General features: G+C 37.4%; 1 protein-coding gene across 6 annotated transcripts in view; it reads right to left on the bottom strand.

Moving 5' to 3' along the window:
• The window catches only part of dpy19l3 (dpy-19 like C-mannosyltransferase 3), a 51,319-nt gene that overhangs the window by 1,420 nt on the left and 32,856 nt on the right, over positions 1-17,043 (bottom strand). For 5 of the 6 annotated variants that reach the window (XM_069901749.1, XM_069901745.1, XM_069901747.1 and 2 more), the window contains exons 14-18: positions 16,327-16,438; positions 10,848-10,904; positions 6,702-6,784; positions 5,670-5,802; positions 1,583-1,741 (exon numbers count right to left, since the gene is read on the bottom strand). In XM_069901749.1, coding sequence (XP_069757850.1) covers positions 1,583-1,741; positions 5,670-5,802; positions 6,702-6,784; positions 10,848-10,904; positions 16,327-16,438 — 544 coding nt within the window. Of the gene's footprint in view, positions 1-167; positions 319-1,582; positions 1,742-5,669; positions 5,803-6,701; positions 6,785-10,847; positions 10,905-16,326; positions 16,439-17,043 lie in introns of those variants that run through there. The other variant, XM_069901751.1, reaches the window with a different exon arrangement.

Raw genomic sequence — 17,043 nt, 5'->3', positions numbered from 1 at the left:
TCTCCACATGGGAAATCAGAATGCACATATTTTGCAGTGCAATTTCAGGAGGCGAGCATCCAATCCTTGATGGATGCCAGGTAAGTGTAGCAATGGAAGTTTTACAACAGATTCTATGGACCATCCTCCTCACCTCTAGGCACAGATACCACAGCTCTGGATCTCACTCGCCATGACCAGCCACAGACCTCTCCTTCACTTCATGCTCTGATGGATCCACATGTTTAACTGCTGGTTCGACATTGACCTGGCATCCATTAAGGATTGGAAGTTCATTTCCCCACTATTGCACTACAATTCCAGTGTCTGCAGACTTTCCTGTTAAACACATAATTTGTAACTTACTTTTTGTACATTTTAATCACTTCGAGAAGTGACTTGGATTTTTGAAAATTGCAAAAGATCAACAAGCTGAGAGTATGACCATTAATGAGCCACTATCATTTCTTTTATAGCCTCCAAGCTATTAATAAAAGAAGTGAACTCCTGATTAATCTGAAAATTAACTGTTGCATGGATTCGTTATTTCTTATTTTTTAATGTCAAAGTGGTGAGGTAAATTTATAACTAACTTGATAATATAAAAATTAAATTACTAATGAAAGGGAGGAAACAATAATAACAATAGGGAATATTACTTATTTTAGAGGGAAATGCTTTTTGCACCCATAAACATTGAAAGAAACTTGAGAAAGCAAAAGAACCAAGTCGACATTTTGGGTCAAGGCAATGAATCGGGAATGAAGAGCAAGGATTGCTGGCATATGGTACCTGTTCACTTGGTGTTCCAGAGTAAAACACAAAAGTCTGCAGACACAGTGATTGAAGTAAAAGTACAATGCTGGAGAAACTTAGCAAGTCAAACTGTACTTTATATAGCAAAGATAGATACATAACCAACATTTTGGACTGGAGTCCTTCATCAAGGGATGAACAAAATGTGGACAGGCACCCGAACAAAATGACTGAGAGGGCAAGGAAAAATGTAGGTCAATGACTGAGAGGGCAAGGAAAGGTGTAGGTCAATGACTGAGAGGGCAAGGAAAGGTGTAGGTCAATGACTGAGAGGGCAAGGAAAGGTGTAGGTCAATGACTGAGAGGGCAAGGAAAGGTGTAGGTCAATGACTGAGAGGGCAAGGAAAGGTGTAGGTCAATGACTGAGAGGGCAAGGAAAGGTGTAGGTCAATGACTGAGAGGGCAAGGAAAGGTGTAGGTCAATGACTGAGAGGGCAAGGAAAGGTGTAGGTCTTGACTGACACCTATTGCCTCCACAAATATTGCTTGACCTGCTGAGTTCTTGTACTTTCATTTTTTTATTGTTTCAGATTCCACCTTCTGTAGTCTCCCATCTTTTCATAACTGCTTCCTATAACATTAAATTAGAGTTGTTCCTTGTAAACTTCAGGCTCCAGGTTAAAACCCAGAGATGCAGAAAACAACAACCACCATCAAGAATGCCAAGGATCATCACTGAATCACAAGGCTTGTTACAACCACATTAATTAAATATATTTTAAAATGTCCACTTTCTTCTTACAAAGGTACTTTTTAATCTGACCACAAGACAACAAATTCTACTCACATGACCATTTGCAACATCAAGCAAGTCTCTCAAACGGCAGCCTCTGCTGTGCCTTCTTTCATAGCAGATACTGTCCTCAAGGACAATGTAGTTTGTTCCATACAATCTCAAGATGCTGTATACTTCTTCAGGAGAACGTTTGGAATAAATCTGATAAATCTTCAGGAAAAGCAAAGCAAACAGTGTCAAAAATCAACAGAAAGTAGCAAGATAAAACTGCCTAAAGGGCCATTTGATAGATTTTCTAACTTCACACAATTCCTTCCATGCCAACCTGCTCAATAAACCAAATAGTAACCTACGGAAAGTAAAAAACACACAACTCAAGTCCCTACATGATTATTAAAGTCTAAAAAAAAATGCCAGTTACATGTTACCAATTAAAATGTGACTGATGACCTATTCATATTTAGTACCACAGAACATTAAAGCATAGAAACAGGCCTCTTTGGCCCTTCTATCTATACCAAACCATTTTTTTTTGTCTTGTTCCATTGACCTGCACCCATAGCCCCCCATAACTCTCCCATCCATGTATCTGTCCAAATTCCTATTAAATGTTAAAACGGAGCCAACATTCACCACTTCAGCTGGAAGCTTATTCCACACTCCCACCATCTGTGCAAAGAAATTCCCCCTCATGTTCCCCCTAAACTTTTCCCCTTTCGCTCTTAACCCATGTCCTCTGGTTTGTATCTCACCTACCCTCAGTGGAAAGAGCTTACATATATTTACTTTGTCTATCCCCCTCATAATTTAAAATACCTCTATCAAATTTCTCCTCATTCTTCTCTGTTCCAGGGAAAAGTCCTAACCTGTTTAACCCTTCCCAGTAACTCAGTTCCTGAAGTCCAGCAACATCCTAGTAAATCTTCTCTGCACTCCTACTTTCCTGTAGTTAGGTGACCAAATACTCAATACTCCAAATATGGCCTCAAAAATGTTTTATACAACTTTACCATAACATCCCAACTTCTATACTCAATAGTTTGTTGATTTAAGCTCTCTATCTATCCACCTGTGATACCACTTTCAGGGAAGTATGTATCTGTATTCCAAGATCCCTCTGTTTTACCGCATTCCTCAGTGCCCTACCATTTACCATGTTTGACCTTGGTTTGTTCTTCCAAAATGTAACACCTCACATTTGTCTGTATTAAATTCCATCTGCCATTTTTCAGCCCTTTTTTTATATACAGCTGGTCCAGATCCCTCTGCAAGCATTGAAAACTTTCTTCGCTGTCTGTAATAGCTCCAATCTTAATGTCATGTGCAAACTTGCTGATCCAATTTATCACATTATCATCCAAACCACTGATATAGATGACAAATAACAATGGTCCCAGCCCTGATCCCTGAGGCACACCTCTAGTCACAGGCCTCCAGTCTAAGAAGCAAGCATCCACCACCACTCTCTGGCTTCTCCTGTCCACCCATTGTCGAATCCAGTTCACCATGAATACCTAGCATCTGAACCTTCCTGACTAACCTCCCATGTAGGGACCTTGTCAAAGGCCTTACTAATTTCCATGTAGACGACATCCGCAGCCTTCCCTTCATAAACTTTCCTGGTAACTTCCTTGAAAAACTCTACAAGATTGGTTAAATATGACCAACCACACCCAAAGCCACGTTGACTATCCCTAATCAGTCCATGGCTATCCAAATAATTGTATATCCGATCTCTTAGAATGCCTTCCAATAATTTACCTACTTCTGATGTCAGGCTCATTGGCCCTATAACTTCCAGGGTTAGTTTTGGACCCTTTTTTAAACAATAGAACAATGTGATCTGCCTTCCAATCCTCTGGCACCACATCTGAGGTGAAGGACATTTTAAATATTGCAGCCAGAGCCCCTGAATTTCTTCATTAACCTCCCTCAATATCTTGAATATCTTGTCAGGCCCTTGGGATTTATCCACCCTCACTTGCTTTAAGACAGCAAGCACTTCCTCCTCTTTAATCTGTATAGGTTCCATGACCTCACTGTTTGTTTTCCTTACTTCACATGTCTCTGTGCCCTTTTCCAGAGTGAACACTGATGAAAAGAACATTTTAGATCTCCCCCATCTCATTTGGTTCCATAGAGAGCTGATCTACTCTGATCATCAAGGGGACCAATTTTGTCTCTCTTTGCTCTTAATATACCTCTAGAAATCTTTAGGATTTTCCTTCACGTTGTCTGCCAAAGCAACCTTGTGTCTTCTTTTAGCCTTCCTGACTTCATTCTTGATGTTTTTCTTGCATTTTTTATACTCAAGTATCTCATTTGTCCATGTTGCCTATACCAATTATAATCCTGATGAACCATATCCCCAATATCTTTCGAAAACCAAGGTACCCCATGCCTTCTAACTTTGCCTTTAATCTTGACAGGAATTTACAAATTCTGTACTTTCAAAATTTCACTTTTGAAGGTCCTCCATTTACCTCACACATCCTTGCCCGAAAACAATTCAACCCAATCCACGCATTCTACATCCTTTCTCCAATTGAGAATCTCAACCCGAGTCCCAGACCTATCCTTCTCCATAATTAACTTGAAACTAATGACATTATGATCACTGGAGACAAAATGCTCCCCTACATACTTCTGTCACCTGTCCTGTCTCGTTCCCTAATTAGAGATTCAGTATTGCATTCTCTTCAGTTGATATCTCGATATATTGATTTAGAAAACTTTCCTGAATATAGTGAACACGCTGTTTTGGCTGCCATTCCCACCGTCTTTGATGAGATGAACAAAATATATCTAAAAAACCTTCCCACTACCTGTGCCTACCTGCTGAATCCTGTTTGTTTCTTGAATAGGGTGGCCTTTTCTGACTTTAACTCCGACAATTCCTCACCTCTTATCTGTTCTTGCTGAAGCCTGTTGAGCTAAAGCCTTACCACTCTGACTCAGCTCACTCTGACAATGACCTCTCCCCCCTTTGCCTTCAACTGTTGAACTCGATTGCTCAATCAACTGCTATATGCTGAGTCTCTCTTATTTCAACCCCTTTGCCTTCAACTGTTGAATCTGATTACCCAACTATTTGCAAAGTTAAAGTGATCTTTCAAATGCTCAATGCTTCGTGAAATATTCGAATCAGCTACATAAACTCTAACCAACCTTATTTCCTGGTTATTTTTCATATTAAGCGTATGGAGTAGTCTACCGAGTAAATGACATTGAGCCAAGGTACTGCTGTTCATATTCTTCATGGCCAAATTCTCCACAGAAATACTCAAACAAGCGGCTCCTTTTAAGGACTGCTAGTTATATCAAACACTAGAAAGCATAAATGAGTATGATTCTGCCTGAAAGTAATTCTAAACTGATGCAAGATATTAAATTTACACATGGATGCAATTGCTGCATCCCCCCCCACCCCCCCACCCCACCACTTCTCCATTACATGCATCACGTTCAGCTGTTATTGTTTTCCTGCTACTTCCACTGGGAAAAATCTTTAAAAATAGGACGTGCAACATTTAAAAATTCATCTCAACTTACTTCCAATATCAGAGGCTATAATATATACCAACTTAAAAGGTATAGAATTAAAAATATCCTACTTAAATAACTCTGCCATATTTTCCACAATTCAACCAGGTATGTAGTTAAAAATTTGTTCTTGCATTCTTAACAATTGCTTAATGGAAGACATACCTTCATTTTTTGAACAGTATTTTTGGCAGAAAAGGTGTTCCCTCGTTAATTTAATTTGAATTTTCCCCCAAGTAGCTCAAGTGACTCACTTAGGTACAGATTAGCTATGCAAGTTTGAAATTTAGACAGCCCTTCCAGCACCATACTTGCTGTTCTAAAAACAATTGCTAGAAAAGCTTGATCACAGGATGACCCAAAATAGCTTTTAGCCAATTGTCACTGATGTAGATTGGGAAGTGTACTCACAGCTAGTTCCAGCAAGCAGCAACATAATTATGAATAGGTATTTTTTTTAATTAATAGAATAATTCTTTTTTATTTTGCTTCACTTGCAGAGTCAAAAAATAATCTGTTTAAAGAGAACACATCTCACTCTGGGAATTAATTCTGTGTCATTGAAAGGGTTCTGTTTGATTAATTGCTGTCCTACCTGTTTTGTTCTATCCCTTAATATCTTATCTTCATAATGAGGGTGATTAGTTATAGTCCTTCCAGTACACAGCTTGATTCCTGCCAGTAACTGCATACTTCCAGCAAACACAGCATCTTTAGAAGTTTTTACACTTGATAGGCAAGGGGAAGTGGTGAGAAAGAAAAAAGGAAAACAAATTACAATGCACTAAATGATATGCAGCTTTTTTTTGCAGAAAATAAAAGACAGGAACATACTGAGATTGTGCCCCTATCAAGATAATGCCTCATGTTAATTTAAAGGGAATTTTATTTTTACATTGTCCCATCCAATAATCCTCTTATCTCACTGCAATGTTCCCTCTGAAACAATGCAGCTCAGTATACTGCAGAAAAATGTTGTCTTTTTAAATCCTTTGCACTGAATCCATTATTTCTTTGATCAGAATGATACACCCTCACTAGGCATTAATTCTTGGATCGATTTGGACTCCACATCGCCCCCCCCCATCAAAATCAGGTTGGGAGAGTTCACACTGGCAGGTGAACCAATAAATTGGCGGTTAATTACTAGATTCACGTGCCAGTGTGAAAGGGGTTTATGAAAGCTGTTTATGAAAGCTGTTCAAAATAATATAATAAAGTTGGTAGAGATGTATAGAATTTTATAAACCTCCAGTTCTTAATAAATTAATCTTTTTTCTAAATATATACCATCTTATGATCTTGAACGTGCCGACTAAAGCTTGTGGTGACTCTTTCCGTGTGATATAGCAACATTCCAGCACAACTTTCATGTTTTGCTTCAAATTTTCAAATTCAATTTTTAAGAAATCAATACTACACTGGAGAAAAAAAATCCTGAAGACTTATCTAAAGCTATACACATTCTTATGTAATCTTCTTACATTGCTGTCCTGATTTTCAGCATTTTAAACCAATGAAAGCATCATTCCAAATCAAACCACACACTTTGATCTGTTAGGGATAAGAAATATAGGAGAATTTTAAATGTAAAATGTTAAATAAAGGTGAAAATTAGATAACTTACTTGATCCAGTTCATTAATTCAACCGTATCAGGGTCATAAAATTCCCTTAAATCTGACAATTCAGCAATTATCTTTGGCAAGAACTGGAAAAAAAAAGCATTTGGCTAAATGGTCTTTTCAGAAGTATAAACTCAGAATTAGTACCATGAAGTTCCAATTATCTCTTCATCTTGTTTCATTTTCCTACTGTTTAGTTTTTTTTGTTGCAAACATTCTATTTTACAAATGAAAAATACTACAAATGCTGGAAATATAAAATGAAATAAATGATGGAAACACTCAGCAGGTCAACTCTGACAAAGGGTCTTCAATCTGAAATATTACGTTTCTCTTCTCACAGATCTGATATTTCTTTTATTGTAAAAAAGAAACTTGGATCCTTTTAAAACTCTAGATTTATGAACTATAGAATAGACCTTGTGGAGCCATCCATCATGAATCCCCATGCTGCAACAAATTAATCTCCGACTCCCTCTAGTGATCAGGAGTCTCACTAGCACTTTATCATTACATCCCTTTCCTTGAGATGTTTAATTTAACAATATGATACACTAATGCAGTATTCATTTAAAACGTAAACACACATCAACAGCACAAACTTTTAAAGTGGGCAATTCTTTTTCTTTTAGAGATTCAATCTGTCAGGTGCTTTAATAACATGTGTGGATCTTCTTAACACAGGTGCTTGTGTCAGCTCTGCAGGTCCACTACTGTCTAGCACTGGTGGGGTTTCCTCTGTTTCTGTCCAGGCTAGATCTTCTGCATTTGTCTATTCCTGCAGTGTCTCTTGTGTTTTCAGCAGGCTCTTTCAATTCCTTCTCAGTATTTAACCATCCTCTGTCCTGACAGTGTGGGATCTTGGATTTACTTCCTCCAGAACTGTAGCCTTTTTGTCCAAAGTGTTTTTTTCTCTGAGTCTCACTGTGCCACATAGTGCCAGTGGCCCTAAGCTTCTTGCTGACTTGTCATAGTCTGCTTTTTATCTCCATTGCAGACACTTTTGTTTCTGTTCAACATCTTCGATATCTCTGTTCTTGTTTGGGTCTGCAGAATAGGGAAATGTGGTATGAGGTTTACATCACATCAGAAGTTCAGTGGGTAACGTGCCACGTTCAAGTGGCAAAGTTTTGTAACTCAATAGAGCTAAATACGGATCTGAGCCACTGTCTCATTTTTTCTGGAGCATCTGTTTAACAATGTGAACTCCTTTCTCTGCTTTATCATTTGACTGTGTATGCAGAGGACTTGAAGCCCATGTCAAAAATCATACTCTTTTGCAAAGTTCTGGAATTCTCTTCATCTGTAACATGTTTAATTGTCACTGTAGACAATTTGAGGAATTTCATGTTTTGCAAAGATCAATTTCATATATTTGATCACATAGCAATGAACATATTAGGAAGCAGTGCAATCTCCAGATAGTTCGATAGATAATCAATAACCAACAAGTAATTATCTCCATCATTGTGGAACAGATCAGTCCCAACTTCCTGTCATGGTTCTGCTGGTACGTCAGTTATGATCATGGGTTCCCTTGTCTGCTTTGCATGATGTTTCAAGTTGGAAGCCATCTTATCAATGTCAGCATTTATCCTTGGCCAATAAACAAAAGTTTTAGCCATCCTCTTGCATTTTTCCATTCAAAGGTGCCCCTCTTGCACCTTTTCAGTATCTCATTGCAGTGAATGAGGAATGATAATTCTGCCCTGATTAGAAGCCCATTGACAATACTGAGCTCTAATGTTGTAGTATGGTTGACATTCACCTCTAGGCCAAGCTTCATTCAGATTCTTGATGACCTTCTGTAGAACTGTGTGCTTCTCTCTTTCAGCTGCGATCTGTTCAGTGTCTGTTGGCTTATATTCTTCCTGGACTACCATGCCAAAGAAAAGTGCATCACTGAGAGCAGTTTTTTTCTGCAGTGTGTACAGTTTCACTCCTGCCTTGTTTCTCTTTGGAAAAACATTGCTTTGCATAATGATTCTGCCCTATTACATACTTTTCCATTGTTTTGGTGCATGTTGAGTGCCACATCGTTTGCACTTGACTGTCCCTTCATCCTTTTGTGGTTTCTTATATCTAATTTTTTGTCAATGTGCGTGGACACACATTGTGGCTATGGCTTAATTTTCACTGACTTTTGCACTCTCAATCTTTTTTGCGTGCTGCAGAGCTAATTTACTGGCATGCATATCTTCACAGCTCCAGCTAAGGTAAGTTCTGTCTCTTGCAACAACCTCTTTCTCACCTTCTTATCACGGATCATTGAATCTTGCAGTGATCCAAAATTGCATGTTCTTGCTTTTAATTTCAAGTCAGTTAAAAAAGTATCAAAGCACTCTCCCCATAGCTGCGTGTGCAAGCAAAACAGGTACTTCTTGAACGTTTAATTTTTCTTTGGGAACAGTGTTCAACAAACATCTCGATAACCTTGATGAAATTGCCCTGGTCAGCTGTCTTGACAAAAACAAATGTGTTGAAAACCTCTAGTGCTTGAGGTCCTTCCACAGTTAAGTAGCAGTGCAATCTTCCATGCATCAGGTTTGCTATCAAGTCCAATGGCTTGCAGGTACAGCATGAATTTTTGTTTGAACAACTTCCATTGTGATTGACATTTCCAGTCCAATTTACAGCGATAGGATCCTTTACACTCTCTATATCCCTGCTGCTAACAACTGATATACACTCTGTACACTCCTGGTGTTTCTTCCACAAACAACTATACTTTAGTAGCTATTGACCTTGTGGAGGCATCTATTCTGAATCCCCAAGCTGAAACAAACTAGCCACTGGCTCCCTCTAGTGGTCAGGAGGATCACTAGCACTCTATTATTAGAACAGATGGGCCTGACCTGCTGACTATTTCCTGTCCAACATTCTTTCCATTTTCTGTCTGGAGATAATCTCTTTTTTTTTTTTAAGTCAAATTTGTTAGCTACTTTCTAATATTTATGCCCACTGTTTTGAACTCATCCATTGGGAGAATCTCTTCCTCATTCACCCAATTAAACTCATCCATTATTTGAAAGATATCAGTTTCCCCAAAATGAATAGCACAGCCTGCTCAATTTTTCCTTCTAGATATATCTGATTATTGCTGGTGACGTGCAGTAAAGATTTATTCGACATTTTCTTTCCCAACTTAGGTTTCTTATCTGTAATTTATAATCACCTATAGACAATTGTTTATTTTCCCAATTTTTAAAAAGATTTATTTAATCTTTCCTCTGCCTTTCAAAATCTTTTGTCCCAATATTTTCAACTACATTGCACAAATTACTGTTGCTCAGTTGTCAAATTTTTGCTTCTTTGTATTTCTGAAAAATACATTGAGAAATTACTACACAAGATATCAACACTGGTGATTTTTGTTTTGCTGATCTGCATGGTAATAGTGGATTAAATATTGAAGCTAATAAATGTGCTTTTATGTTCTAAAATTTAAACACAGCAATAGGTAATGCATTTAACTTAGTTTGTTCTACATGCACCTCTTAACAACAGCAGTTTTATTTCATTATATCATATACTTCCAGTATTTTCTGTTTCATTAGTGTTCTCTTAAGTACATTTATGCTTTCAACGTGCTGCCATGATCCACATTTTTCTGATCAATTTTCCCATGCATTCCTGATGGGATCTGTTGTACAGTCTTCATGTTTTCCAGCAATAGGAACACATTTCCTATTCTGACACTTTTACTTCCTTTTATTACTTTCGGGTGATAACTTTTGTTCTCTCTTCTTTAACGTCCCTAAAAATGTAGTCATTCCTCATCATTTACTTCCTCAGATTTGATATCAATTTTTAAAAATATTTTCTGCACTTTCTCCAGAGCTTCTGTATATCTTTTTGTAATATAGCCTAACCAAAATTTAACCCATTTTATTTATTTGCCATTTACACATCGATTGCTTTTCTTCATGCAAGTTGCCAGCAGTTTTTATCAGCATTATTTTTCATCTCTTATTCAGTGCTTTAAGGTAGAAAGCTAGCATAAATGGACAGAAGAAAACTACAATGACAAGCGTGTAGATTCATAGGAATAGCACATTTAAATACTACTGATTCAGAATATCAATTTTTGAGCAATATTTTGTTTTAAACTTTTCTGAAACTCCGAATAAGTACAGTAATCTAACATACCTCATTATACAGGTAGAAGCAGATTAATACAGGAACTGCAAACTTCATGACACGAACCTGTCGAGACAAAAATATGATACAGCTACCAATTAAAATGGACACAAATGATTTTTAAAAAAGCAGTCTTGATCATTAGCTTTGCCTGAATACAATGCGAAAACAAGAGCAATAATTATCAGGAGCACCTGTTATTTTTAAAAAAACCTACAAAGATTTAAAGGGATAAGACTATTATTTGATCAATCTACTTGGCTTGTTGGAAGCCATGCCTTGATGAGCACTGCTTAATAAAGCCAGATATCTCAGAGGTATTGAGAAAGATTATGGAAAGGTCAATAAATTAAAATGCAGGGTTATGAAAATTTTTTTGTTAAATCTTAGAAACAGATACATTTTAAAGCATCTTTGCTAATAAGTGGTTTTACCCCAAAGATCAGTATTGGGATCACTAGTTTCTAATTTCCATCAGTATTAATACACTTAACTTATGAATCCATGTAAAATTTGGAAATAACACAGGAATATATCAGATGATTGTTAAGAATTACTTATAAAGTCAAAAATATATCGATGAATTACACCAGGACATTTAAAAAAAAAAAACGTTTTAAAGCAGCATCGGCTTTCTGGAAGGATGAATAAAAATACTCTTCTCAGCTACACAATATTTATAATTCATCTATATTAATAACTTGGAATGACAATGTAATTGGTAAGTTTGTGGGTGACATCAAAATTGATGATACAGTGGACAGTGAAGAAGGTTATCAAAGATTACAACAGGATTGAGATGAATTGGGAAAGTGGGCCAAGGAATTTCAAGGTCTTTGGTCGGTTGAACTAGAGGGCAGGACCAAGGTGATTGGTTAGGCCGTGGACAATAAAACTTGGTGGTATAGGTATTTAGTTCCATGAAAGTTGTGATGTAGGTCAATAGAATGGTGAAGAAGGCATTTTGCATGCTTGCCTTCATAAGGTAGAGAGGGAGCAGGGATGTCTTATAATGGAATTATAGACCGGTTAGCTTGTCATTGGTAGTGGGGAAAATGTTAGAGTCAGTTATTAAAGATGTGATTGCGGCACATCTGGAAAGTGGTGAATTCATTGGTCAGAGCAGCATGGTTTTATGAAGGGAAAATCGTGTCTGACTAATCTTATTGAATTTTTTGACGATGTAACTGGTAGAGTGGATAGGGGAGAATCAGTAGATGTGATTTACCTGGATTTTCAGAAGGCTTTTGATAAGGTCCCACACAGGAGATTACGATACAAACTTAAGGCACACGGTATAGGGGATATGGTATTGACGTGGATAGAGAATTGGTTGACAGATAGGAAGCAAAGAGTAGGAATAAACGGGTACTTTTTGGAATGGCAGTCAGTTACTAGTGGGGTACCACAAGGCTCAGTGCTGGGACCCCAGTTATTTATGATATATATTAATGATTTAGATGAGGAAATAGATAACAGCATTTCCAAGTTTGCAGATGACACGAAGCTGGGTGGCGTTGTAAGCTGTGTAGAGGCTGTTAAGAGTGTGTAGGGTGACTTGGACAGGTTGGGTGAGTGGGCAAATGCATGGCAGATGCAATATAATGTGGATAAGTGTGTGGTTATCCACTTTGGAGGAAAGAATGGGAGGGCTGAGTACTATCTTAATGGTATCCAATTAGGAAAAGGGGAGATGCAAAGAGACCTGGGTGTCGCTGTGCATCAGTCATTAAAAGTGGGCAGGCAGGTGCAGCAAGCAGTAAAAAAGGCGAATGGTATGTTGGCGTTCATATCAAGAGGATTCGAGTACAGGAGCAGAGAGGTATTGATGCAGTTGTATAGGGCCTTGGTGAGACTTCACCTGGAGTATTGTGTTCAGTTTTGGTCTCCTTATCTGAGGAAGGACATTATTGCCATGGAGAGAGTGCAGAAAAGGTTTACCAAATTGATACCAGGGATGGCGGGACTTGCATATGAAGAAAGGCTAGAACGACTGTTCAATTGTACAAGATGCTAGTAAGACAACATGGAGTATTAGATCACAAGACTGTTAAGGGTAAGAGCAGAACTAGCCCATTTGACTGATCAAACAGTTGACACTTAGCTGTGAGAAATATATTATTAAGCTGGTAAGTGGGCAGAAAAGATTCACAGCACTGTTACCAGGACCAGTCAACTTGAATTGTAAGGAGGATTTTCTCCTGGAGTTTAGAAGGCTAAGGGGGTCCTTTTTGAGGTTTATAAAATCATAAGGGACACAAGTAAGAAAAATAATCATAGCTTTTTCCAAGGGTGGGGGAATCTAAAACAGTGGACCCTGGCCCACTGGTGGGCCACAGCATGTTTTCATGTGGGTCTTTAAAAATGTTAAAATACTTTCAATTAGATAAAGATGTGTTTCTTACAGAGCTGCCTTGGTCTTGAAAATATTGCTCAGTCATTGCACCTAGTGGGCCATGGCACTTTAGACCGAAAGCCAGGTGGGCCTTGGTCCAATAAAGGTCGAGAACCACTGATTTCAAGTTTACTTATTTAAATTTTATTTTAAATTTAGACACAAGATAAAGTAACAGAAGTAGGCCTTTTGGCCCATCGAGTCTGGTCTGGAAATCCACCCTGAGCTAAACTGTTCTCACTTCTAGTTCCAATTTCCTGCCTTTTCCCCATAATGCTTGATAGCTTGTCTAATTAGATATCTGCCCTTTAAACTCCCCCAATGATTGGGCCTCCACAGCTGTATTTGGCAAGGAATTCTACAAATCCATGACCCTTTGGCTAAAGAAATTTCTCCTCATCTTGATTTTAAATGGAGATCTTCTAATTCTAAGACCGTGCACATTCTATTCACATCTATTCTGTCCAATCCTTTCAACATTCGATATGTTTCTATGAGATTCTTCTATATTCCAACGAATATAGTCCAAGAGACTCTAAACTTTGCTCATATGTTTGCCCCTACATTCCAGGAACCATCCTAATAAATCCTCTCTGTACTCTTTCCAACATTATTGGCCCATGAGTCCATGCCCCGCTCAACTTACACCCTAATTAACCCCCGGTACATTTTGAATGGTGGGAGGAAACCAGAGGCCCCGGGAAAAACCCACGCAGACACGGGCTGAATGTACCAACTCCTTACAGATAGCGCAGGATTTGAACCCCAGTCCCGATCGCTGGCACTGTAAAGACGTTCTACTAACTGCAACCATGCTGAGAGAAAAAGATTTAAAAGGGACCCAAGTGGCAAAAACTTCATACCAAAGATAACGGGTAATACAGAATGAGCCGTCAGAGAAAGTGGTAGAAGCAGGGATAAGTGTGACATTCAACTAAAATTTAGACAGATCCATGAATAAGAAAGATTTAGTGAGATATGGGCTGAACCCAGGCAGATGAAACCAGATTGCTTCGTTGCTCGATGACATGGTATTACAATACATTAACCAAAACTGCCAAGAAAAACTAATTAGTTTGCTTTACTGAAGAATCAACACCATCATGATGAATTGAATGATCTCCTAAATTGTATCATTTGATATAATGTTAAGTTCTGGACAAGATGAGAATTTCAGTGCAAGCCAAATTTTTTTTAAAACTTTGCAGTTTTACTAAAAAAGCATTCTTAATCAAATTTTACGACATATTCACAGAAAGCACAAGCCTCAGCAACTTTCCACTTTCTTCCCATAATTTCTATTGACCTCGTTAATAATAAAATGGTTCAGTCTGCTGATTTAGAATCAAATTAAAGTTATTGTGTTCAATCCAACAAGAAATTGGAACTGATTTTACCTTCAGTCCTTTTGACATCCAAGAAGTAGTAATTATATATGGACTATCCTAAAAGTTTGGCCCCAAAGTTTGAACATTTTTCATTCTATTCGGTATATTGCTCAATCCTAATCTAATTTATCTGTTATAGTATGCATTGAAATTCTGTACAGAGCACATTATTCCTGCTGTTCTACAACTAACTTTGCATTTTAAATGAATAATAAAATTATAACAGAGATGCATTATCTATGCCATTAAAATGATGTGAAACAATTTGTTATTTGAAATACAGCATTATTTCTCAGCTATCAAAAAATAGTATTTCTTTCGAAGACAGCAAGATCATTTGAGATTGTACTGACACCTAGTGGCAAGTTGTAATACTGAAATTCAAATCGAAGAAATCAAATCAATAAACAAACTGCTGGAGATACACAGCAAATCAAGCAGGATCTATAGAGGAAAAGTCAATATTTTGGGTCAAGATTCTGTATCAGGTTTGAGAGTGTAGAGGGGAGTGAGCCAATGCGAAGAGGTGAGTGGGAGGCATGTGAAAGGCAGAACGAGTTGACGAAAGAGAAGATGGACAGATGAAGTAAGGTGAGGATGGATAGAATCAGGCAACAGTAGTTGGTGGATAATGGGCAGAGATGTAAACAATTAAGGAAGAGGGCACATGGAGTCAGGTGGCAAGGGTGAAAGCAAGGTGATGGGTGGAAACAAGAGGCTGCAAATGTAGAATCTGTGAAGTAAGGACGAAGAATCAGGAGAACCAGTTAAAGGTGAGATAACAGGCAGAGTGAAGTAGTTAGGGGAGAGAATAGGAGACCCAGGTGTTGTATATGGGTAAAAGGCAGATGCAACTAGGTAGAGAAGGGAACCTGCAATCTAAACCTTGATGAAGAGGTTACTTTTTAAACAGCTGAAACACTTCTGTACAGTATTGAACAAAGCTTTCTAACATCAAATATTGAGGCTGTACATAGCATCATTTTTCTGATGCTCAATTTGGATGAATTGCATTATTATATAGTCAACAGTCATTGTTTAAACAGTATCCTCAATTGGGTTCTCAGTTAAAATATAAAGCAGGAAATCCAGTCAGTCGTCAATGAAATACAACTCGTACATAAAGGCACAAAAAAAGATAGTAATAACTAGATATTGAACACCACAAACACATTAAAAAGCTTATGCAGCAATCAAAGATATATGTATCAAGTTTGTACATTAACATAGTAGATTTGTGTTTGATGCTTAGAATTGTTAAGATCAGGAAAACTTGTTTAAATAATAAATATAATCCATAATTCTACATCATAATAAAACTGAAACCAATCATATCTCACCCATGCACCAAAAACAAATTGATCCCATGAAGCAAAGTGTATCATTTATTTCAACAAGAACATTCGAGTATTTCTTAAAATCCAAATATATACAATATATGGGAATTTCAGGCATAAATATATTCAAAAGGTAATATGGGGTATTTCATTAAACAAATGACTACATATAATCTTGCACTAATGATTCAAAAAATTTACACCGCGCTCTCTGTAAGAAGTTGGTACGTTCTCCCTGTATCTGCATGGGTTTTACCCGGGGGCTCGTTTCCTCCCACTAACGTACCAGGGGTGTAGATTAATTGGGAGTAAATTAGGCAGCATGCTGTTTTGTCCAAATTTAATTTAAAAAAATAATTTAAACTAACCCACTGAGGAGAATATAGCCGAAGTGCTTTGAGACTGAGACTCCAAAACTGGTTGTTGCAAATTGTTGCCGATGTGAATATGCACATATGAGGCGTCCACAGATATTTCATCCTATAACAAACAAAAAATTAGCTAAAAAAAAAAAATTGTATAGCACTGTGCAGATCTAAAAAAAATCAGCTTTTTAAATCATGGAAGTGTGTTTTGAAATAGATTGCCACTATGAACAAAATAAAACCATGAGACCGAGGAGCTGAAATAGGCTATTCAACCCATCAAGTCTGCCCCACCATTCAATCTTGAGCTGATCCATTTTCCCCAATGCCTGGCCTTCTCCCCATAACCTAGATTAGAATCCTACCTAGAAATTAAGAATAGTACAAAATTATTGATCAGAAAATAAAACATTGTAAACAATTTATTTCCATGGAGTATTGTCGGTTTTAGTTATTCTGACATGAATTATATTTTAATTTTAGTTCTGCATCAGATTTTGGAAATGAGATCTGATAACATCAGAATGAGGAGAAAAATATTCTGGTAAATGAATAAACAGGGGAAGTAACACTTCAACTAGAATGAATTATTAGGAAATTCACTACACAGGCAACATTATAGTAGGGTATATTGAATGTTTAATCTGGAGACAAAAAGAGACAGAGGTAAAGAATAATGCAGAAAAAAGTAACAGAAAGGAAAATTAAATTTATTTTAAA

Source organism: Narcine bancroftii, chromosome 10 (assembly GCF_036971445.1).
Source record: "Narcine bancroftii isolate sNarBan1 chromosome 10, sNarBan1.hap1, whole genome shotgun sequence".
NCBI lineage: Eukaryota > Metazoa > Chordata > Chondrichthyes > Torpediniformes > Narcinidae > Narcine > Narcine bancroftii.
The sequence above is the reverse complement of the archived record's forward strand: the minus strand, read 5'-3'. Positions and strand labels throughout refer to the sequence as shown.